General features: G+C 39.1%; 1 protein-coding gene across 2 annotated transcripts in view; it reads left to right on the top strand.

Moving 5' to 3' along the window:
- Positions 1–26,604, top strand: part of znf385d (zinc finger protein 385D) — a 101,454-nt gene that overhangs the window by 57,772 nt on the left and 17,078 nt on the right. For both annotated transcript variants that reach the window (XM_051076015.1, XM_051076014.1), the window contains exons 3-4: positions 7,040–7,147; positions 17,257–17,425. In XM_051076015.1, coding sequence (XP_050931972.1) covers positions 7,040–7,147; positions 17,257–17,425 — 277 coding nt within the window. The remainder of the gene's footprint in view (positions 1–7,039; positions 7,148–17,256; positions 17,426–26,604) is intronic.

Genomic DNA, 26,604 nt, shown 5'->3' on the forward strand with positions numbered 1-26,604 from the left:
AAACTTGCTCATTCAAAAAACAAACGATAGTTGATGCAGGATGATGAACACACATCACTTACTGATAAATACATAACTGTCGCTGTTCACAGGAATCTTTTTGTTCCAACTAATCAATGAGTGGTTTCCAAATGTTGCCTTCAATGCCAGAAATCTCCATCCAGATACTCATCAAGTTATTCGTATTGATCAGTCGACCGCCTGCAGTTGTGTTATAGTCATTTTATGCTGTTGGGGTATAAAATGTGACTTGTTTCTCCGTCAAAGCGATTGTAATCTCCGCAAAGAGAGTTCAGACAGCCGAATTAAACCAAAATGTCACATAATTGATTATTTTGCTGCTTTGTTGTGTATTTTAGATCCAGCTTTTTTGTTTGACACTAACTCCTTATGTCACACACACAAAGCCACATCATAGACGGCCGGCATATGAAGCCTTGTGCAACCAAAACAGATAGTGCTCAGTGTGTGTTTTTGTCCCTCTTATCAGTCGTCTGCTGTAAAAGTCAGCCAGTCTCAGCTTGACCATCTCAGCTCATCACTGTCTTGTCCTGTCACATTATCCGGCAGCGCTGAGTGGGGGAGCATCAGCGGCGGCTGCCGTGCTGGACTTTGAGACGGACAGGCCTTCTGCAGGCTGTCAGATAGTATCCGGCAAATGACCTGCTTATTCTCCCACATTGTCGACACGCTGCCGACGTCTCCCCTGACAGAGACACATCAGTGGGAATCAAAGACACGCAGGCGAATGAAAGAAGACACCCACTAAGAGCAGGGTGAAAGAAAAAATAGATTCACTTATGCTGTTAAGATACCTTCTCCTCAATACGTTTTCTCAGAAAGCTGACAAACGAAGCAAGCTTTAAAGTCCCATTTAGATTGGACTTCATGGTCATGCACCCTGAAATTTACTCACACTAATAAAAACATTACATATCAAAAAAAGGAAGAGAAAACTTAGATGTAAGAAAAACACACAGAGGGCCAACAACAATCACAAAAAGAAAGCTATTTAAAGCTGCTCTATGCAACATTTTTACACTAAAATAATAATTACACTCCACCACACATTAGTCTGTGTCTTTGACTCTGCATAAACCCTCTGTTAAACCCTCTGTGTTTTCCCTAAATTGCTTTTTGGCTGATGTTAAGGCTGTTTACCTGAGTACAAGACCTGTTCAAAAGCACTGCAAACATTTCTTTCACTTAAATTGCAGATCGGCTGTGTTAGCCATCTGCTCTCTGACTGTCTGCAGTGGCTTTACCGTTACCTCAGCCGCAGGCGAGAGGCTGTTTCTAAGCAGACAGCTCATCAGGATGATTGACAAGCGTTGGTGCTGGAACTCGACCAACTGAGGAGACATTGCATATTAGAGCTTTAGGAAGTGATTTAAAAGATGACACTGAATTTGCTGCAGCCTGAGACGGTGCTCTGTACACCGCTGCAGGCTTGAAAACGGGCATATGTGATATGCTTTGGCGCGTGTGTGGGTGTTTGCACTGTGTGTTTGTGCGTGGTTTATATGTGTGTCGCGGTACATTTGCCCCAGCAACATTTCTGTCCCTGGCAGGCGTGGCCCATGTGGAGTGTGTGGCTCAGTGGGTGGCTGATGGAAGCGGAGCTCAGGGAATAACATGTCCCTGGCGCTGCAGCTGTTCCCTGCAGACGAGGCCCCGAACACATCATGTTTCAGTGCAGGGAGGGAGTGAAATGCTACATGACGGGGGGATTTCTTAAAAAGATACATGGAAAGATGCACAGGAGGTGGTGGAATTTTGGCGCTGAATTGTGGGTAAATTAGCAATGCTGCCAAGAATAGCAGAGTGGAATAAATTCAGACAGAGAATTTTCAATCCTTTTTTTCACCACTTTATGCCCAGTGATTAATGATATTTCCACAAATAGGTGCTAATATCTCTACTGATCATTTTGCAGGATGGTGCCATTTCTCGTGGTCTCATCACTACAGATTCATTTCACAGCATCTGCACCAGGGTGAAGGAGAAATAACATGTTTCAAGCCCAGTGCATGTTTCTAGTAAGAGGTCATCCATTCTCTCGTGGCCCAGATGTTTTTAACTGGCGTGAGCTTTCCAGAGCTCAGGCCCCAGTTTCCCAGCAGGCTGCAATGCGTCTGGTTCTCGGCTGTAGTGTTTCCCCTGCCAGCGAGCCTCGCCAACTCCATGTGTCATCCTCCTCTCTCTTTCCCAAAAACTTGGGTGAGATTTACAGTACAAAGGTAGTCTGTTGCATAACACTTTCTTTCTCTCCAATTCAGCAACAAAGTGTGTCAGGGCAAAGGCAGAGGAGAGCCCCTACTCTGCTAACGTAATGCAGGGTTTTTAGTGTTTTTCGGGGTGAAAGGCTGCACATTTCACTGAATATCATTGAGTGCATTTAAGTTGAAGAAGTGAACATTATTTGCTTCTACCTCTTTGACACTGCCTACACATTTAGTGCAATGTGTTTCATAATGCTGATTGTGCATAGCATATAAATCAATAAAGCAAAGAACAGATGCAGTTTATATGAGAGGGATATGAACTCTAGTATCTAATAGCAGCAGTTCACCTCTGATATTCTAGAGCTTCCTTCCTGATAACACTCTACTCTATATTTTGGACATTTTATTTTATTAAAACATTCTCTATAAATGTATTCACTATTAAAAACTGATAATGTATCCCATTTTTTCCAAACCAACTGTTGTGTAGGTGTGTATGGTCAACCTGCTAAAGCTGTAAAAGCTTTGTATCCTCCCACTTTTCTCTATGTGCATTAATGTGTCATATAGCTCAGGATAACTGCACATTTTCATTTAATAAAAGGATCCAAATTCGCTAAGCTAACCAAATTAACTCAAATAATATATTTTTTTTTAATTTAAAGCAACAGTATTAGATTTTTTTTCTTCCCTTGGGAGTAATGGAGCATTGCAAACACTGACATACACTGATCTGCCACAACATTAAACCACTGACAGGTGAAGTCCGTGATCTGCTGCTGTCATACCTTGGTTCTGAAAACCACCCATAACAATCCCCGCTGCAGACCAGCGCTTTATCTGGGTTTTCACATATTCTGTGTCAGCACACACTGTGTCCAAAAATTTCCTATCACAAATATTCCACCGAATATGCTGCAGTGCTGAAACACAATGCCATTCCTCAAAATCTTTTATGCCGAGCGCCACAGTGGATCATAAGTGTCTGAAAACACCCACCAAGGACTACTTTGTGATACAGTGCATTGCTGTAAACATAAGCACTGTGAGTGATTCATGTGAGACTCCCTCACTTCACTGACAGCTCAACTGAAATCATTGTTTTGCCGTGAGAAGAACATTTTATTGTTGCAAGATTTTGATTATAAAACCAAGTGTATTCATTTTGGGAGGAAATTACTTACTGGATCCAATCTATGAAAATTGAACAGTTACGTCTTATTCTACCTGAGATGGTCCAAGGGAGAAAAATACAGAAATGATAAAAGACAGGAGGAAAAACATACAGGAGTATTTAAATAGATATTTAAAGATTTTGAACTCACTGCCCACTCAAAAAGCGTCTGTACTTAAGTAGAACTCAGAGGAATACTAATGCGCTTTTCTTTTTAATCGGATGCTACCATTAAATCTTATGTCAAAGTCAAAACCATATTGGGAGCACATAACTCCTGCAACCCATTACAATAGTCTTTAGACATTACACGTTCAGATTTTTTCACTTGGTTAGTCCCATAAAAACTGACAGAAATAGTTGTCTCTTACTGCGTGAGGTGGATGTAAATGTCAGATTGTTGGTTTCAGAAAGTTATATAAATGGTCAGATACAGAGCCCGTCCCTCCAATCTGATGTCGTACTGGTGGAGGGGAGTTTCCAAAGCAAGGAGTTCTGAGTCTGAATCTGTCTCTGTGTCCAAGCCTGACTCTGTTTTTGAATCTGAATCTGTACAATTCTACTTTGCTTGAGCCTGAATTTGTTTCTGTGTCTGAGACTGAGCCTAAATCCATCCCACTATCTGAACCTGGACTTTCCGCTGTGTCAAAACCTGAACCAGTCTCTGTTTTCTGACTCAAACCTGTCTGTGTGTCTAAGCGTCAACTTGTCTCTCTGCCTGAGTCTGAAACTGTTTCTCAAACTGAGCCAGTATCTACTTTTAAATGAGACCCAATTCTACTATGTCTACAGATTCCACTTCAACTTCTTTGTCTTTGCTTTGCTATGTCCTATATTTTTCTCTGCATGATCTTTTGTCTCCTCTTTTACTCTGTATCTGGGATAATATATTCTGAGAGATAAAGAGAGTCTGATGTCTTTCACAAATAAACACATTTTACGTTGTAATTTCCAGAAACTGTATAGTTTGATGGGAGATTTATTTGCTTAATTTCTGCTTTCCTTAAATCTAGTAAATCATTTCTACAAATTATAAGACATTCCAATCACAGCCTGTATTATAAATTAATGTATTTATAAACCAAATATCAATACATTTTGTTGCAATCAATCAATAAATTAAAAAATATGCTGCTGCCAGTAGAAATGTTTCATGTGCGTTCAATCTCTGAGCTGTTAAGTCCATTTACTCACGGTGGTTTGACCAATCTGAGCTCAGTATAAATACAGAATTTAGTTTTTAATGAATGTGCAGATGTTTGTCAAACAGTTTAAACATATAATTACTGCTGTGCCGATAGTGGCAAGTGTATGCCCTACTCATTATCTGGGCAGTGCGTATATGGGAAACTACAAACTCCAGCCATCAAAAGTCACTGACAGCTGATTCAGCTGTGCCAGCATCATCTGAAACAGATGCAGTTTCTATAAACATGTTTCCTTGTTTCCTCTTTCCTCACATCTTTTCCTTGAATCTCCCCTTGCGTTTTCACCGCTGACACAAGGAAAAGACACACGAGGGAAACATGGATGCAGTTAAGAGAATTGAGATGTACCCACAGTGTAAACACGGAGACCAGTTTTCAGCTGGTCTTTGTGAGATTGTCTTTGTTGCCAAGCTGCTGCAGCGTTCCAGCCATTGCTGTCACCTGCACCTGATTACTCGCCTTCCTGCTTCAGTCATTTTGGAATTGTTTGCCGGATTTTAAGTTCTTGCCTGTGGCCAGTGCAGCTGACTGTGAAAATATCAGAAATGCCTTTCAGTACTAGCACCAGCTAAACACAGCACCAACACTAACTACACCCTCAAAAATGACCAAAGAGTTAAATAGACTTCTCTCTGGCAAAATGTCAACAAAAGCTTAACATTGTAAGCTTAATAAAAGGATTTACTGTAGTGCTACTGCATCTATGGTGTATCTAATAAACTTACAATTCTGATAACTTAATGTGAAGAGAGGCAAGTCTGTCCTTTTGGAGCAACCTTTTTGTATTTGTAAAAGGCGCTTATTTACACGAAAAGGTCACAGGTAATTACTTTGTGTTTCTACTTATTAAATATCACAGTTTTTCACTTTATTATGGTGAATATCCCAAGACACTTTTTCTGCCTCTGCACACACAGACATCGGAAACCCCAAATAATAAATGCAGCTTTGGATCAGCCAAACAGCGTCCACAGAAAGCGACAGTCGAACATCATTGTGACTACCTTCTGCAGCACAATTGTCAAGCTGGATAAATCCTCCCACACGGTGTCTGTACCTTTTCTACCCTCCCCAGCCAAGTGGTGCCTATTGAGTCTTTTTCTCTGGGAGGCAGATGTGTTTGTTCATTCCTCAAAGCTGTGTCACCATACACAGGGAGGACCATACCAAGCAGACAAGCAGCATGAGGACATGCAGCAGCACAACCACTCCTAGTTAGTCCCAAAGAATTAAAAGTACTGTATGGGCTTACACTGTGGCTTTTTCGTAACATTTTTATGTCCTGGTGTTTCACTGGTGTTTCTTTTCTCAAATGAATGATGAATTTATCCTGCTAACAGGTACTATTCGAGCAATGCCATTGAACTCCACTTCCAAACAAAGTAAAAACACATAAAAGCACCCTCTCCACAACTCAAACAGTCTGTCTCTAGCTCAACACTGGGAAGCTCAAGCTCAGGCACATGCCTCTGTTTTTACACTGCTTCACTACTGTAATAAGCTGAGAACAATAAGCTGATTGTGTTGCATTGATCACAGTGACCACAGTACAACATTGTAGCTAATGGAAACCAACATTCATCATCAGTAACATGTAGCATCAATTAGAACATAGGCATTATTTATGTGCAATGTGCAATGTTTAAGAAAATCCTAGTTGCAGCAGCTTGACCAGCACAGAACGAACACAACTAGGTAAAACTACAGGCTCTTGTGTGAGCTCCTACAGATGTGAGTTAATTGAAAAAAGTTTTAAGGGATAGTTTTAAGAATGGTTGGCAGTAGACAGCTGGTTAAACCATATTATCTACTGGTTATTCTTTGTTACACATTTATTTGGAAAAGGTGATGTATGTACATTTAAATGCCGATTTAAGACTAAGATTTACATGATCAAAATAAGATGTATTTTTTAAATTTTGCATATCAATCATATGATACAAACATGTATAAATATCCCCAACAATGGTAAAACCAGACTTGGTTTAGGCAACATTAGAGAGGCAGAAGCAATATCTGGCTGTGGTCACACACACAACACTAGTTAGCAGGTTGAATTCATTTACTTTTAGTTTCCTCTGGGGAATTGCTGATGATAATGAAAAGATAAAATACTGCCAGTGGTGTTCTCTGAGTGTTCACTTGAGGGATTTTGCCCACAGCCATTACAGTAATATCCCTACAATAAAAGACTGATGCTATATGCCTCCAGTAAGCAAATGGGAAATTAATTCTTGAAATGTCTGTGTTAATGTCTGAGCCACAATCACCTGTTGAAGTGGAAGATGGATGTCTGGCTTTCTAAAAAAGCTCCAGGCAACCTGTTTTCTCTTTACAGCCCAGTAAGTGATGGAGGAGTGAAGCTGATTTACAGGTCAGCTTTAGCACTGTTTTAATTAGCCTCTCTCTCTATGTCTCTCTCTATCCTCCAGATGGACCCAGTGCAGAAAGCCGTCCTCCATCACACCCTCGGACTCCCTCCCACCGCCAAGAGGAAGCATGTTTCCTGCAGCGTTTGTCAGCTAAGGTTCAACTCACAGGTGAGCAAGTGTTCCTCTGAAGAGGAGTTGAAGTTCAAAAGTTACAAGTACTCCTACAACTGCTCTGGATTCAGCCATGCTGTCTTTCACATAGTTATAGTTCTGTTAGAGCAGTAATGTTCAGATATCACCATGCTGTTTTAGCCATGCTAGCAGTGTGGCTCGGTGGATGGCACTGTATGTCTGCTGGGCTGTTGGTCCAGCACTTTGGTCATGTTAGCATGCTAACATGCCAAACCATAGCTTTATTCCAAATCCATACTACATATAATTGTATATAGTATGGTATATACTGTTTTAGCTGTAGTAAGAAGTGAGTAAGTCTTTCTTAAGATGAATTACTTATTTTTGTTTTCCAAGCTCTCTCTGTAGCTGTTTCACCACCATCCACAATTTATGCAATTTTTTCCAGCTGTGTGCAGCTTCTCATTTTCCTTTGTGTATTGCACTGAAGGAGAAAGTGCGCATTAACAGCACACCCAAAAATAGGCTGTATTTAGTCTGCATGCTGTCTGCGTTGAGTACACTAAATTTTTTTGGTTTTTTCTTTGCCAGTGTAGACACGCTACATACTAAAAAATCTGCTTAGAATTATTATGTAGCATAGATTTGGAACACATGGATTGTGAACATAATAAACAGAGATGCTAGCTCTGTGAGGCTCTACATCTGGTTTATCAGTAAGTGCTACCTAATGTGAATATTAATATAAACAATTACTACCCAGCTGAACTTTCTCTGTTGTCAATCTGTTGCAGTAATAAACTTCTAGAATGTCTTCATCCTTCCATGAGTGCAAAATTACAAACTGATAGAAAATGAAACTATTCATTAATGTGATACAGCAGTAATGCGTAGGTGCAGCTTCTGCACTGCAGGGCAGCACTGAATGAATTGGAAGATGTTTTTGTAAGACAAAGTAGAAGTTAAAGGTAGAGGGTGAATAACTTTTCAGCTGTTTTAGTAAGAACTGCCTGCATTGTTTTTGAATTTGAATAGCTTTAAACAGCATTTGAATAACCATTTAATCTAACCTACTGTACAAATTAAAATTTGATCAGATGAATCTGAGTATTAAAATTGATTTGTAGGTAGCAGCAACATGTTACCAATAATAAATTTAAAAGGATGAAAGTGTGAATGAGTTTATACCAAACCAGCGATTCCAACACTTCAACATATATGATTGTAGTAAAAGTATGTGTGATGACAGAAATAAGCTTTGTGTATCAGTAAGCTGAGTATGCAAATGTCCCTACGGCATACTAAGATAATGCATAGAACAATGCATGAGGAATATGAATAGAAATTAAATAAAAGTTGATATAGATGTTTATGAGAAGAGACACTAAATTCTTCTCTTCATTAGCAACACACTGCAGAGTATCTAATTTGTTTTTTTCCGTAGCTGTGAGGGGACAGAGAATAGGTGAGTCACAGGAGAATTTAGCTCCCCCAAAGAGCTGGAATACAGTGCACGTAATCAGTCTTCTGTAGGTGTTGGTGCTGACTGTGAATCAGACAAAAGGTTGGTAAAAATCACACATTGTCAGCTGCAATTTTGCCATTACTGTGAAGGTTTGATTTGTCAAATGGAGCAACAGATGTGAGAAAAAAAATCAGTGTCTATGACTTTCTGTCACAGTGCTGTAGGTGTTGGAAAAGCAGCTAGTGTGTGGGTTTTATTAGCTTTGTTAAGTCAGATCTATCATGGAGTAACACGGTGGTCCAGGGGAGAGAGGTGCATTCATTACAACATCTCTGAACAACTTATAAAAGGCACTCAGTGATATAACACATTGATTTAAGAAACGGCAGCTCGGGATCTAATCTAATTAAATCAGGTGCTGAATTGTTCTTTGGTGTGTTGTTGTTTACAGTTCCACTATATCTCAAGAGCCATGAAAATTAGGCAGAATAAGGTGACGGTATTATGTGAAATATAATTTGCACGGGTCTGAATCATCATGTTGTTCTTTGTAATTTACTGTTCCACAACTATGATGTTTGGATTGGAAAGGATGCAAGGTCGAAATGGAGAACTGCAGTTTGTAGTGTTTTTTTTCTGGTTATTTTTCTGGTTTAATACATAACACTCTTCAAACTGATTTCTCATTGTTTGGTCTCTCATGGGCCTACTCTTTTTTTTAATGCTGTTCAGGAAGTTGACTATATCATAGCTGTTTACGTCTCAATAACAATATTATTGGCAATACTTGACAAAGACCTTTGTTCAATAGAAATGGTGCTCTGTTAAAATAAATAGCTCTGTTAAGTTTGTTGGGAGCTATCAGTCCAGTGTGTGTGTGACTTTTGCCTTTGTTTGTTGTTGAAACAAAATCTACAGGGTACAGGTTATTGAAAAGGCAACATTTATTCTGATACCAGGGCAAATGTCAGTATTTTATGTGCTATTTGGCAGGCAAGAGCACTCTATGAAGGTGGTCCTAATTTGTCATGTAAAGTGTCTTTGAGTATCTAGCAAACTGCTCTGTTCATTTAAAAAAGTAAACTGATACTGGGAACCAGTGTCAAAATGAACACTATAGAAAAGTCAGCAGTAGTGGTTCCTGTGATTAATCACTGAAAAAAAACTCCAGAGTTTCTCTACAGGCAGCCTCCCATTTGAGGCAGACTTGCCGGAGTCTATGGAACACCTGGTAGAAGAGCTTGCCCTCTTCGCACCCCATCACAGTCTATTTGTTCGCTCAAAACACAATTAAAAGCCAACTAAGTGAGAGAAAATAATGTAGTGAGGGAGAGCAAAGAGACACAGTGTGTCAAGCTTTACAGCGAAACTAAGTGGAATCTCAAACAACTTTACTTGGTCTGTGTGGCAAAATCAAGCATGTTTCTCTCTTGTCTGGTCTAGCTCAGCACAGCGGGGTGTTGGTCACATCATAGTAGGTGATAATGAGGTATTCTGGTTACCTGCCTCGGGACCTGAATGAGCCTCAGTCTCTAAGGGTCATACCCAAATGTGGTCGCCGAGATGTGCTAAAGGGTCAATTGTTTTCTTTGCATGACAAAAACAATATTGAAACCTCAATGCGGCACATCAGTGACCTGTCTGTAGAAATCCTTTTAAACTAAACAAAGGTATCATTATCTTAACAATGAGGAAACCACAGAGAGGCCTGACTTAAATACTCTGGGTGTCTACAAATGGTCCTCTGTATGTGAAAGTCCTTTCTTATTGCAATTCAGGGAGTTCACTTTGGTAGTATTCTTTGCATTCGTTCTAACCCAAGCTCCAGATAGCTTGATTATGATGGGATCTCTTGTCTTTATCTTTGTCATCATTACACTGTGTTTGAATAATATAGATCACGTGTGGAAAACAGATTATAGGGAGATCAGGGCATTACAAACTCTCACACAGTTCACTACAGTACAATCTAATGAAATGCACTGCATTAATACTATCTTGCTAAATCCAAACCAATGCACTAGCAGATGGGTTTCGATTTCCTTCTCACCTAATTTCCATACCATTTTGAAAGTAATCAAAAAATTCTGAAAAGAAAATCGCTGCTACTGGTGCATGTTGTTAAATCAGTAGCATCCCTAAATAGCCGTGTCATCGCTCTTTCATTAAAGGAATAATCAATCCATTTCTAACACTGAATGTGTCGGTGATTACTCAGGATGAGGTTATTATGTTTTACAGGGGAGAATCTATCTCAGTATATAGTTACTGTCCATCAGCTGTTAATTTTAATGATTCATTATAGAGACAGGGCCTGTGTTTACCTGTCAATCAACAGGTTGTGCTGTGTTGAGATGGGAGGTCTGAAATACCCTCAGGATGTTTTTAAATAATTTTTATGTAAGCCACAGCTACAGCGGAAGACTGTCTTAATTTCCTCCAGTGACAGTTTATCATAATGTGAAACTGCAGCTTGGAATGAAGAGATGATGCAGGGAACAGGACCTGCCTGCGGTGCTCTGCTAAATACTAATTCATGCTGCTCCATAGGAGAGCAGAAAGTCTGTTTGTAAACAGACTTAATGGTCTGAGATCATAAAGAGAAAAGTGTGTTTCTGTTTTTAAAAGATTTTAAGATGTTTCTGCTTTACTAGATACAGTCATGTTTATGAGTCAAGATCATAAACTGGGCTGAAGTCTGTAATTTGCTGAGTGCGAGTGAGTCATGAGATAGTCTGATCTACTTCTTTTACAGGGCCTATTTTATTATCTGTTTACATTAGATGCATTTACAGTGCTTCCTTTATCTTTCTACCTTGACTCATGTTTTTGTAAATATAACCTGTTTCCCTTTGAGGCCTGTGGTTTTTACAAGCTGATAATCTGGGGGGGATTTAGTTCTATTAATTTTCCAAGAGGCCAGGAACCATTTTAGGAACTCAAGGACATGACCTACCACAACTGGAGGAACCAGGGTTGAATTTTAATTCTGCCACAGATCCAGGAAAGAGATGTGCCACAGATTAAAATCCTTGAATATAAATACACATATAATACATATAAAATTAATACAAATGTGCAAGCTCAGAGAGAATTTACCACTTAAAAACTTTTCTATGCAAAGTGGTTAATTCTGAAATTATTACTATTATCTTTATACATACAGTGGAGTCTCTGGGACCCTAAGCAATGTGAAAGTAGAGCCAAAGTCTGACAAGGGGTAATCTATTATGGGACTGAGTTCCTTAATGTTTGTAGTTCTTCATATGTGAGAAATCTTTTGTCTTGTACATTCATTTCCTGTGGTTCTTCTGTACCTGGATTATTTGGTTGTAAAGAGGCATAATATATCTTCCCAAGAACTTAACAGCCTCAAACCCGTTCTCCGTTCCCTCCATTGCACTTGGAAGTGGCTCATTGGATAGCTTGAACAACTGGGAGGACAACTTTTCTTTTAAAAATCTCCACCCACGCAGCCAGTGGTACAACAGTCAGAGAGTCTGGCTTGAGTTGAACAATGACGGCCAGCAAGCTTATCAAATATTTGCTTTTCACCTTCAACTTTTTGTTTTTTGTGGGAGGAATCATTATCCTTGGTTTATCAATACACGTCAGGAACAACAAAGCAGACTACCAGATCACTGATGAATTGCTCCCAGCCATTAATCTCCTGGTATTTATCGGTGCTGTGACTCTGATTTTTGGCTTCCTGGGCTGCTGTGGGGCAATCCAAGAGAGCCGGTGCCTGCTGGCGCTGTTCTTCCGCGGCCTCCTCTCAATGTTCCTCATGATGTTGGGTTTTGGACGGACGTGAGATATACTCAACACCATGTATGACGTACATTATGACGTGGCTGGACAGAGTATCAGACTCACTTGTCAGAACTGCGTTTGCATTTGGAATCTTAATGATTCTGGGCATGATCTTCTCATTAGTCCTGATATGTCAGATTAGAAAGGGCAAGGGCAGCGTCATTTAAGATATTTCTCACAAGACCTGAAGTTCACAGGTGTTGTTGAAGGAGAGACCATGTTAGTCTATTTTTTTTGGTTTGTTTGTTTTTTTTTAGCTTAGCCTCGTTGTAAATTTTGAAATTTACTGACTCTTTTGTACAAGTGTTTATATATTTTCTAGGTTTTTGTTACAAACATTTTTGACAATGAGACTTTGTCTGCTGTACTTTTTTGGCAATTAGTTCACCAACAGACCCTTGACAACTTTTGTAAAGTACTATACTTCAATTACTTAAGTGTTAACTTAAGTGTTTCCATTTTATTTATAATTTAAATATAGCATATAAATGTGTGTGGCTTTGTTATTTCTTACCCCATTAATCATCTTGTGACACCTCAGATTTATTGTGAGCCTTAGGAGAGGCCTAATTTTGGGGTTGGGAGCTACTGGGTTAAACTATGTACAGTAACTGTATATTAAATTAAAACCAGCTCCACCTCAGTCTTCGTAAACAGTTAAATGTTACTTACATGTTGCTGCGTCAGATTTAATAATGTAATATATAATAACACATCTCATATTGTCCATTTTCCTGCAAAAGGAATACTTTTACTTTTAAGGAGTTTGTGATGTAACTTTATTGAGGGAAATATAAATATACTCAGCAATGACCATGTGCTGCATACAGTCTGCTGCTGCAAGAGGAAAATGTGTTTTTCAAAAAGGGTTTATTTCCATTTGGCTGAGACAGTCACACCACATTTGACTCACACAATGAATCAGACTGGGGTGTGGCACCATCCCATGATACCTGATCTTGCACAGAGAACCCCCCTCCCCTTCTCCACCCACCAGGTTTTATGGATTAAAACAATAACCAGTGGCTCTTTAATGTGAGTTGAGACTGTTTGCTGAGGTCTTAAACTATCCACAAGAATGTCCATGGGAGGGTTTTGTCTTAGTGTGATGATGTGTTAACAACTGGGAGGACCTCAAACTCATTATAAGGTGAATGACCTTTTAGAATCTGCTTTACTATTGGCTCTAATTTATATGCTGCATTTCTCCTGAAGACACTGTCCTTCCATAACTTGCATCCTCATGATACTACTGGCAACACAACTCAGTATATACTCTGAATCTGGGTCATAAAGATTTATGACTGGCTAAAAATAGTGTATAAACTCAGTACTACAAATAAAAGTGACTCCAGCTTCCACAAATGAAAAAAACTGATTAAAGCCACAGGAGAAACAAAACTGAGTAAACTGTTCCACAAATAAAAATGATTTAAGCTGGTTTACCCTTCATTACATCAATGTTGAGCTTTGGAGATAATTTTTATTTGAATATTATTAAACATTTGTTGGAAGCCTTGTGAGAGCAGGATTCAATGAATATGAGAAACTGAAAACATAAACAGTGTATTACTTGTAAACTTTGCTCTGTGTTGAGCTTCTGGTCTGTTGTGAGTAACTGACCACCAGAAATGGACTGTTGTTTATGGAAGAAATTAGTCACCAACATATTTAAATCACATGGAGTTAACTGAATTATGAAGTCAGAGCATCATGTTCCTGAACCCCACCCCTTGTCTTGATACCTACAATTTACCCTCCTCCCCCCATTTTCCAGACAAAGGCCAGTTTGATGTTGTTTCTTTCATTCATTTGAGTGAACATTTCACGTTTATCTTGTTTTCTGCCATCCCCCCTCCTTTCCTGTCTATTTCAGTCTTTGAGGATTGACTCAAACCACAGAAGATAACATCACTACATATAGTATTTGAAGATGCCTTAATTTAATGAGTCTTTATTCACATATGGGTTATGCGTTAAGCCCTGTTTTTAGACTGGTAACCTGTCGAGCATGTACCCTGCCTCGCACCCAATGCTAGCTGGGATCAACTCCAGCCACCCCACGACCCTCAAAGGGTAAGTGGTATAGCTAATGGATGGATGGATGGGTTATGTGTTAGGTTAGCTTTTGGACACATGCATTACAACAGCACATAGTTACATAAATGATCAACTACAAAACTATAACAATTTGATCAATAGCCATTGCTATGTAAAACAAATACCTAAATTTAGCAAGAAAATGTATATATATTTAAGGATTTCACCAATTTATTTGTTTTTAGTAGCCAGGCCAAATATGATCATCTGAGTGTAGCTTCCCTCCTCAATTTTTAATTCTATGAATTTTCATTCATAGATTATAACTGTTTATCTAACTGATATTAATTCCTTGCATGAAAAGTGTTAATCAAATAATTGATTCATCAATACAGAATCTCTAGGAGCTACTGTGACTGACTGGCACTAGCTCAGCCAGCTAGCAATTTAGCAGTTAGCTCGCCAGCTCCAGCAGTTCACGAACAAGCCCCGTGAGTAGTCACTACATCGCCTCTTCTAATCTAAATATTTTGACACATGGATTCGTTTTGTGGTTCCACTTTTTGGTGTCACCAAGCCATTAAGTTGAGGGCTGAGGAGGACTGCAGAGTTTATGCAAATGTTGTGTGGGTTTGTGACTACAAGCGACAGTTTCACAATACACAATGGTTTTAATCCATTGTTAACATAGGAAATTGATTAATGCAGCTTCAGGAAGGCAGAAAAAAGATGCACATTCAATATCCCTCCCTGTGTATTCACTTTGTTCTGCTGTAGACTTTCCATTAATATGACAGCATTAATTAAATGTTATGGATATGTCATGATTTCTATGGAAAAAGTGACTTGGGGTTTATTCAAACATGAAACCAATATGTTAAATAGGCAAAAATATTTACAAACTCTACAGACATTTGAATGTGAAATAATTTCAGTATGTTTAAGGTACAGAATAAACTACAACTTATTAGCTCTGGAGAGAAAAGTAAATCAGACAACACATTTTTATAAACTGAGTGACAGGACTGAGCAAAGCTTACATTTTCAGCATTTAGCTGACACTCATTCAGTTTACTTTAAGTGCCCAAAGGGGTCATCTTATTCATGTTGATGGATACACTGGGATTCAAACTGTGACCTTTCGGTTTTCAGACAGCCTCTCTAAATTCTAAACCAACCCTCCAAATCTGGTTTGTTTGATGTTTTTTCCCCCTCACAGAGCACCTGGAAGGAAAACAAATGATTTCCTTCCTATTTTTAATCATGCCGTTGTCAGACTTGGAGTTCAGGCAATTCTTCCACTTCATTGCTCTAATGAAAGATGAATTATTGCCGTAGTCACATTAAACACCCATCCATATCACCTGGGTCTCATGACAAAAAAAAAATAAGTTATGTCTGTGGTACCTGGAGAGTGATGAATGTGGGTAAAAATGGATCGTTTCGTGCCAGAAAAGATGTGCACTCTATTTGAAAAAGTGACGCCTCATCCAAAAATGGTTTTCAGGATGAAGGGAAAACATTTAAGGCAATTCAGCAATTTCACAACCTTTTCAAACAAAACTACTGAACTATGAATTCCTGGCAACTTTATACCCCTCATGCACTGAAACCTCTTTAACTTGTCTCTTTGTATTAACTTGTCAAATACTCTTACACAAACTCATTATCTGAAGTTCACAATCACCATCAAGTAAATTAAAGTAACCTGAGTGAAAGACACCCAAAACAAAATGGTATGAAAGCATTGTTATAAAACTGGGAGCTTATTTTCTAGCAATTAAACAATCTGACCACGGCTCAAACAATGGGTGCTAATTACTGAAAAGGAGCAAAGGGAAACAGGAACAATGTTTTGCTTATATTGCAATGCTGAGATACTACCTGGAATGGCCCCTGTGTCCCAGCAGTCTTTAGTGAATATCCCCATCGCGGCCCATAAATAAAGATGCTTACAAATGTCTTCTGGGGATGCGTGGCTGGCGCATTTATTTATTCCAAGAGGCAATTGCATCCCTCCTGATACCCTCATTCTTGCCACAGGCAAAGCATGCAGGGAAGTGTGCAGAGGTAAACAAGGACAGCTCAAAGTCTTTGCATATGTCCCACTTCAGTGTGCCTGGATGAATCCGTTGTGAAGGTGAATCTTGGTGGCACTACGTGTTCAGACTTTAAACCAGACACCCACTACATAAATTAAACATCACGGGTCAAAAAAAAAATCCCAATCATGCAGATCCAGGTATTCTTATTAAAGAAATGAGCTTCATATTGAGACTGAATGGTCATTTCATTACCACTCTTTTGTAATTTGAAATCTCGACAGGTATTCAGGTGCTGGAACAAAGAAAAAATGATTGTTATAATGGGCTGAATTGGCTAAACTCTTTACAAGCTGTACATGAAAAAATGATTTGACGTCAAGGCCTGCTAAAGTAGCTCATTGTTGTAGAGCAATAAATTATTTTACATTTGAAAATGCTGCATTTAATAATGTAGAGCCTTACAAAAAAAAATCTGCTTCAAGAGCAGTTTTTTTAGTAAATCCAAAAAATAGAACACTTCAATTAGGAAATAATGTTACCTGGCTATATTAATCATCTTAAAAGAAGAGGGTTTTTTCTCCTAAAGCTGCCATAAACAGAAGCAAATATTAACATTTTTTGCTGGACTGTAAGACGTATCAACTGACCCCTGCTAATTATGTTTAGTCTGCTTCATTGACTCTGACTGTGTTCCTTTAGTTTTCATATTTCATTTCATCCTGGCCCCGTGTTTAGCTTCTTTTCCAGTGTTAAATCGAGCCTGTTATTTGTTCTCCTCACAGAGCCAGGCCTTGGCCCACTACAAGGGAACCAAACATGCCAAGAAGCTAAAAGCCCTGGATGCTCCGAAGAGTAAGCTCAAAGGCTCAGTGGTCACCAAGGAAACCACCAACCAGGAGATTGCAAAGGGTATCAACACCTCGCAGGTCCCCAACGGCACTGACAAGAAAGGTTTGTGTTTTCTTGCCTGCTGCACATTCCTCAACACACGCTCTTTGTTGTGTTCTTCATGTAGCTCCTGCCTTCCTGTTAAGAATGAAGCTTGGACCTGAAACCTACCCTTGTGGCATGTTAAATTTGCTGCACACAACATGCAATCACTTTAGGAGTTGGATGGACTCACTGCTGATTATATCAGCCCTGTGTTGGCTGGTCTGCCAATGGCTGGCTGCCGACTCGGTGCTCATATATTGAATTTTTAGAGTTGGGAGATCTTTGCAGGACACATAGGACAGTCAGACAAATGAAGAATGAGTCAGGGCCTCAGCCTTCAAACAAAGTGCCTGTCAGATAATCTGCAGCCACATACAGACAGACAACAGCACAACAAAGTGGCTCCCTCATTCAATTGAATCGGACCTCTGCATTGATGCAGCAAGGCTGCCAACACCAATAGGATGAAGGGTTTACTTGCAAAAAAGCTGAAGTTCATTCAGTTTTTGCTGCAACACAATGCAACAACATTAATCAAATCCTCAGTAAATTCTAGTATGTCCAAAACTCAGTCTGGGTTAGTCACCACTGGCCCCACCCTCAGGAACTCTCTCCTCAAGGACAATAAACACTCTCCTCAACCACCTTTGAAGAGGCACTCAAAACTCATCTTTTAAAAGCTGCTTTGAATTCATTCTCAACTCTGTCACTGATGCTTTTATGTGAAAGTATGTCTGGCAATTTTTCATCTATGTAAAGCATCTCTGGGTGCCTTTAAAAACGCTGTAGGACTAAACTAGATTAATATTATTATTAAATATGTACAAGCACACAGTCATGGTAAATTACACTTTAATGTGTAGCAATATTTCTATTGTTTTACAATCATTACAAAAAAAAAACAGAAAATGACTAACAGAGAAAAATCCTGTCTCAATTTTATTATTGTAGCTGCATTATCATTATGTTTTCACATCGTAGAAGGATTCAAACATATTAAGCTGTTACTCACTGGTACCTGAAGCAACATGTTCCCGCAAACACAACCCCTTGCTTTTTTTCTTTTGGAAATACAGGGCTGTTTTTGGCCTGACTGTCACTCTCACATCTGAAACTCCCTTTAGTTCTCCAAAACAATGATCTGACAATCATGCCTACTTTACGCATCGATTGGCCAGGTGTGTGGTAACAAAAAAAGAGCTTGAGGGAGAATTTTAAGAGGAGCTGTCTAAAAGTGTCCATCATTATCCCCACTGATGTGACTCATTGATGCATTGAGATTATAAAGACACACAAAAAACACTGAGTTCTTGGAGAGAGCTCAGGGAGATAGCGTGATAAAACCAGGTGGAGGCTATGATGCCAGACTTCTAACCATACCTTCCACTAAGGCCACTCAGAACAGCTATACAAACTTTTCACTTTAGTCCGCACTGTAGTTGGAAGACAAGTAAGAGGTAGTTTGTTCTTAATTCTTAAATTTGATGGCAGTTTGCCAAAATTTAGTAACTTATATAACCATGTGCTCCAAGCCAAATTCCTCCTATATTGAATTTGTCTTTGTATTATCCCATTTTTAATTACATTTTTGCCTGTGCACATTGTTGTATGCTGACTCTGTGTAACTTAATATTCATCACGTCGTAGCCAGGTGGCTGTTTAAATCCGGTTATCTCGGCCAGGTGTCTGCCGAAAAAGATTCTTATTCTCGGTGGAACGCCTGCTTAAAAACATGTTGAAAAAGTAAACAAAAACTAAGTGCAACTTCCAGCACCTGACAGGAACCAGATGCAGATTATTTTTAAATGATTTTATCTGCTGTGTTTCATACTGGTTCTGTGGAGGATAACGTCTTTGGCAGCTGAAGGCACTGCTGAGGAGCCCTGCCCTCTCTGTCTCCTCTACTGTAATATTCTTGAAGCTGCCTGTTATTATGTCATGAAATTGGCCCAATGAAAGTCTTCCCTTTTAACTGTAACAATATAAGTTTTTTTAAAGGAATTGGAAACACATTGAGCCGTTGCGCTCTGGGATTAATCTTAACCTCTACCCATGTCTTCTTCCAATATTCCAGAAGTATTTAAATTAGGAGCACATTTCTGGAGCTCATCGTGGACCATGACCTATTTTGCCAAGTCCAACCTATTCACACTTTAAAGGCTGCTTAAGGTGAAATCATTTAACGGTTGATGGTTGAAATGCACATTGAGGTAATAATATCATATCTTAAAAGGAAAGCTTGGTGATTCTGGTTCATAAATGTTAGAAATATTAACAATGTTCTTCTTTTCTCCATTAAATAGGTGAGAAAATAGGATTAACAAGTACTTACATTCACACATTTCAGCTAATACAGGTCACATGTTAGTATTTAAGTTATATTAAGAGCTTTACACTTGGCGGCAGCCTGTCTCGCATCCCACAGAGCTACTAAGCTGCTACTATACAAATGGCAAACCTTTAAGTGGAGTAAGTTGCACTGAAGTTTTCGCTGAGCTAATCTACGCTGCAGTTTGTCGACATTTACTTTAAGAAACCTTTCAGGTGATGTAATGCAACCTCTGGCTGCCATCTTGGAGGTCTCCGGGTCTAAAGGAACAGTGGTTGTGAAATATTGAGATGCATTTCTAAAATTGCAACTCCAGTAAGTTTATGACTTGGCACCGTCAAAAGGATCACATTTTGTCCAGTGTTTGAATGGAATAAACTGAAAATCAAAGTATCTGGTTCAGAATTATCTTGTTATATGTGCTGAACACTAAAATAGCAATGACTAACATTCATTGTTGGTGAGACAGTGCAGTATATCTAAACAAGCCAATGTGGTCCAACTATAAAACTGTAAAATAATTAATGTTTAAAATTCAGCTCATCATCATGAAATGTTATTTCATTCTGTTTCTTTTCACAATAAGAAAGTTTATTGAAGGTAATTTTTATTTCAGTATAGTGGTTTTACTTTCCAAATGTCCTTTTTCCAAAGACTGCTTTTATTTTTACAACACAATTTTCCCAAATGACTGTTTATTTTATTATACCACGAGTCATCACAAAGTCTCCATCTGTCAGTCAAAACGAACAGGGCAGTGCCAGGTATGTGAATGGCTGTCTGCTTTTTCAGTCCGAAGCTACAGCCAGTCACATAACTGGCTCTGCCCCGTCGATGAAATGTAATGATGAAGTGTGTCCTCATGAAATAAAAAGATCAGAGAAAGAATTATGTGGTGAAGTATAAACAGACTTTTAAAAAGGGACATTTTGAAATAAAAGCAGCTGAAATTAAATGAAATTCTGTAGCAAAAAGAAACATGATGAAATAAAGTTGCATAATAACGACTATTTTTAAATGTTCCACAATTTCTCATGGTCATGGTTATTTTTTCTCTTTACGTAATTCATGCAGTTTTGTAATGTCTTAATGATGTAACGACTGAAGCTAGCAACATGGGGGAAAGAACACAAAGGAAGGCTGAAGTAGTGAAGTTAAAAATAAAAATAAAAGGCTTAATGGCAGATGGGAGGACAGAACTGTTCAGAAAGGATAGATACAGGGAAAGAAAAACTTCTGGACATGAACCAGAATATTTAGACAAACTGACAGAGGCTGACGATAAAGACTGACTGGGGAAACTAGAGACAGACAGGTGTGTGGGTGGGCAGGGCAACTCAGTTGATTACCAACAGACAGCAGGTGATAAAGAAAAGTGGCGGAAAAAAGATACAAAGTCAGGAATTCAAACAACAATGAACTCAAAAAAAGTCAAAATAAAACAGGAAATAACTACACAGAGTCCAAGTGAGAAGTCACAAAGAGAAGCAGATCATGATGAATGACTGGACATGATTCCAATTTAAATAATACATATTTCCAGGACATGGACAAATGTACATTTGGATTACATTAATTGAGATGTTCGAGATTGACAGATACACCATTCTTATTCCAGTCAGCTGTGTCTTTCCCTGTGATCATGTACGCAAAGCTAGCATTAATTTTAGAGAGAAAAGATATGTCAAAACAGGTTTGGGGTTTTTTTAAGAGTGCACCTCATATCAGAAATGTTCAAATGAATTATAGCAGTTAGAGTAATTTGACAGTGACACATGCCCAGTGTGTTGAATCACAAACACGCACAGGATTTGAAATGAAAAGACTGCTCTTCAATCTCATTCAACGCAAACTCATGCTGTGCAGCTAAACAACAACAAATCAAACCTCTAGAAGAGATCTCAGTTTCCAAAGATACCAAACATGTCAGTGTGAATTTTAATGAGATGTATATCATCTTGAGTATACATCTCAATAAATAATATATGATACTGCCAGACAATTAGGGATAATGAGGAATAAGATGATTATAGCTACTTAAAAGGGAAACTGGTGTGAAGTGGGTGAGCATGGTGTCAAGTTTAGCTTTAAATTGAGGTTGTTTGCATCTATATGGGGTGGACACTGGCATTTGTAGCCTTCTCTTAACATAGTCCCTCCTAATAGCCTACAATTTTATAACTAGAGAGCTATGCAGTAAAGGTAGGATTCAGTCACTGACCTCCCCCCACTGTACTGTCACTGAGATACCTATCTGTAATGGACTCTACACAGCCCTGACATTAAACATGTACTCAGGCCCTGGGAAAAGTGTAAACACATTTTACACAAGCAGAGAGCTCAAAACCCTTAAACAACATTCTGTCATAGCCAGACAGACAAATGACTATTAATCATTTCAGTGCCCTTAAAAAAAACACACACACACAGGAGCACATTTCTACACCATCTCACTATCATATCTACAGTGAGCGGGGGCGGCGGTTTGTCACAAGTGGCACTGGGTAATGAATATTAATGCGCTCAGATGTCAGAAGAATTAATTGTCAAGGCGGGTAAATGCTGCATTATCTGCAAGGCTGAAGTATTTGACGGTGTATCAGTGGCAACAAACCCCCTCTAATGAAAGGCAGAGTTCAGGGAAGAGTAATGGCCATAGTGAGAGTAGGCTGAAACAACAGGGCGGCAGAGCTCTGTTTGCTTTTGCAGAGTGGGCTTTCAGTGGGTTTGTTTTGCTATAAAATTACCAACGAAAAACATATTTGATCTGTAATCATTTCATTCCAATGCACAACATGCCCATGCTGAGAACAAATATAACATGATTGCTTATTTCTGTTTCAGAAATACACCTGATTGTGTCATTTATGTGCTGTTTTCTAATTAAAGGTCTACAGTTAGGTAATTGTTTCATTAACAGTGAGTAATTTTTTGTTATTGTTGTTAGATTTTAAGCAGGAGTACCATTATGTTTTGAGAGCAGCGGTGCTCTGAGATTCTTGCATAATAATTCATAAATTTATACACGCTGGTATTACAAATTTATATTTTCATGCATTAATATGCTTGTGTAACACCTTGTACGGGGCTCTGTCTCTCTCGTAGTTTGTGGGTCATGGAAAACATGTAACCGGAGGCTCATTTGATTAAACCAGCAATCAATGACAGGAATATATATGGTTGTATTCAATAGTTAACTTTCTATGGTAACCATCACATCTAGAACAAAGCTGGTGCAGATTAATTTAAGATGACAAATGATTTGAAAATTTGTTTAGTATTTTTTACATCTCTAGGAGCAAAACAAACCAATCAGCAAGTGATCTTAAATTAACATGCAGTAAAAACACACTGTTGCATGTGTCCCACATGGGTTTTATGGGCAGCTAGATCCATCCATAGTAAAGTGTCTGCAGCATGCAACCATTTAGTGATTTAAACTGACAAAATTGCCTTTCTAACCATGCGTATATAAACTTATATATATTAAAGACACGTTGCGAGAAAGATCATGTGAATTTCAATCTTATAGACCATATTATGACAAAAGACAAAAAACTAGTTTTTCTGTGTTTTAAAAACCTCACTAACTTGATCTGTGATATGACTAAAAGAGAAAAATATGCAAAATGAAACTCCGGAGCATCTTATCTTTACAATGATAGCATGGACACACGTGAGCTCTCAAACAAAACAAGTTCAATAAAATAAGTTCTAACTTGTTTTCCCACATATTTTCTTTTTGTTTATGTTTTGTTTTCATGCATGTTTTCTTCAAACTACAAAAATGGGCAGTCTCTAGAGAGTTTTTACTCTCAAACAGTGCATGCTGGGAAGTTTGCTAATATGCAGATCATGTTTCTTTAGGAACTTTAGAGAGCACTCCACTGATTTAGCATTACACTTGTATAACAATGTCAGACTCGCAGGGTCAAAACTGATGCAGCAGAACAAGAGATATCGTCTTTTTTATTCCAGTCACTTTTCTTCCTTGTCAAAACGTCACACAGCTCTCTCTGGGGCCTCAAAAGACTTTTTTTTCACATGCAGTACTACTAGCCAGAACTTGCAGACAGACTTTGCTGTGTAAAATTGGCAGAATTACCCTTTAATTTAATGAGCTTAGTATAATCTAAGCAATAAATTCATGCATCTCAATCATTTCAAATGAAGACTTGGAAGTCTTACTTAAAGTAATGTTTAAAAGCTGCTGATTTAACTTGAAATTATTAAGTTACAGTATATATTAATAAAACACATATTTTATATTACATATTAAAGATTAAGATTCACATACTTTCCAGGTTTTTTAGTACATTAAAAGTCAAGAGATGCAGGGTAGAAACAAAGTGTTTGGGTGAAATACTAAAAGATAGAACATTTCTTACCAAATGATGGAAAAAATTATTGCGAACTAAACCATTCATTTACATTTCACAAGTCCATCTGCTCAGAGCGGTTCAAGTTGATGTGCAAGAGAACATCAGTGCATCATCTTGGAATAATGAGTCAGAAAGCGTGTAATCACAGTGTGGACTTCATAAAATGCACAGAGCATCCATGTTCTTTACTTCATCGCTTAACTTGTGCTCTCTGAGATGGATGGACAGCTGGACACAGCGAGATAGTATAGATTAGTGGGATGAGTCAGCGGCCGCCTGTCAAGTTTGCGCGTGTGTGTTTGTGTGTCCTTATACCAGCGCCAGGGAGAACAGAGGTAGAGCGAGAAAGGCAAAGAGGGAGAGAGAGAAATGCCCACAGCACAGCCCGCCATCTCTCAGTTCCAGTCCAGTGCCTGAGGAAATGTACCCTGATATTAGCTATTAAAGAGCAGATTGTCAGGGGAGCCATGCCAGCACTGACAGCAGCTGTACAATGAAACAGGCTGCAGGGAGGCAGGAGGCTAGCTCAGGCTTTTTTTCATCCACAGTCTCCTTCCTCAGGTCCCCACTGGCAGCTGACGCCCTCCGCCACCCTCCTCCACCCAGAAAACTGCCTATGTGCCTAAGTCTCCGTACATAAGCACTGGGTTGGAAAAAGCCCTCGCAGACAGACGTCAGAGACAGCAGCAAACCTGATGAGTGTGTGATTAGATTGGCTCCATACCTGCACGGTGCTGCAAATGTTCTCATTTGTGGGGATTTTGGACAGTGACGTGTAACCACAGAAACTTCCCAACAGAAATTAGGTGCGGATCATTTGCTTTCGGATGAAATTGGAGAGAGATAAATCAGTGTGAATTCAAATCAATGACTCTTCCTGCCGTTAAATATCTGAGATATTGCCTTTTTTCTCCTTCAACAAAAAAAGATGATTGCAGGTGTCGACGCACACTTATTTGTGAATGCAAATTTTTCACCTTATCAATCTTTTATTCTAGGAATATTCAACCGTGACTCTTTTCTCATTTACTCACTTTGAATACTGACAAGAGGGAGGAAGAAAAATCATAGCCGGTGAATGAAATTTGACAGAGCTCAAGAGCCATGAGGGATTTCTGTCCTTTAAGTTGTGACAGCATATAATAAGGCCCAATCATTTTAATTAAAGAGCTTAATCCAGCTTCATTGAGAAAGGTAATCAGATCTCCGGGGAGCCTCGTGATTGCCTGAAAGCCTAAGTAGAGTGGAAGGATTTCAGAGCTGCATTTCTCCTCTATCGCCAAAGAAAATCTCAGGGGAGAGTCAGGAGAGGCTGAGGTACAAATGGAGGAGAGAAAAGAAGCGGTGTCCTGTCTCGAAGGGTCGTAGCACCTGTCCTGATCTCCCTTTCTCTCGGTTCTCTTCCTCTTTGTTGCCTTCACCACTCCCACCCTCTCAATTTCTCTCTATTTAATTGTGTTCCTTACTCAATTACTCCCTTTTAATGTTATCTCTTTCCTCTCACCTTCTCACGTCCCTTGCCCACCTGCCCGCCCCCCTCTGCCTTTCTTTCACACACTTGATTTTCCACTGTTGTTTTGGCTCAAAGTTTGCTTACTTTTCCAGTTTCACTTTCATTTAACTTTTCACTTTCTTTGTCTTCCAAATCTATCCTCTTTTGTTCTTCTTTCTAATCCCATCCTTTCTTTTACCTGGCCTCAATCTCTCTTTGCTGTGGGGCTCAGCTCGCCCATACCAACTTTAGATTGATCACAGTCATTACCTCCATTAATGAGAGGGGATTGAGTTCTTAACTGGGCCTTGCAGAGCCAGTTAGGTCACACTGACTGGGGATATGGATTACTGGAGGCTTCCCAGAGTGCAGGGCGTCCTAGGCCAGCCAAAGTACACTTTAATCACCTGCCCTTCCAACAGCAAATGGCTCTTTAATGACACCGTGGTAGATGGGTTCACCCCAACACAAGGGCAAATACATGCATGACTTAACATGGGATGGCCTCACCAAGCACTTCCTTTAATAAGGTGACAGATGAAGACAGAACCTTTCTTCTTCTTGTTGATCATTACTCATTTACCTCACACTTCTACCATACATTACACACATTACAACATGTATCCATGTTGGTTTATTGGCTCAAGGGTGCCCTTTCTTAGGAGATAATTGCCACTGGTAATTGTGAAATGTTGCTAGTTCATGAGAGATGTGAGTTGCTAAGCTCAGTACAAATATTGTGTATTAACATCAGTACATCCCGTGTATGATAGGTGCAGGGTGATTTATTTAAGTGTTACACATGGGTGTAATGCTAAATTGGGAATGGTGTACTCGCCACACTAGCTAGCTAGACATTCTAATAAAATAAAATAAATAAAATATTCTGTTCCTGTCATGACAAGGAAAAGCTCCACAGAAACTGAAGCAGGCCTTCCTTCCATCACTCGTCTACAAAATTCAATACGATGGATGATTGGTAAAGGGGATGCTT

Source organism: Lates calcarifer, linkage group LG15 (assembly GCF_001640805.2).
Source record: "Lates calcarifer isolate ASB-BC8 linkage group LG15, TLL_Latcal_v3, whole genome shotgun sequence".
Lineage (NCBI taxonomy): Eukaryota > Metazoa > Chordata > Actinopteri > Centropomidae > Lates > Lates calcarifer.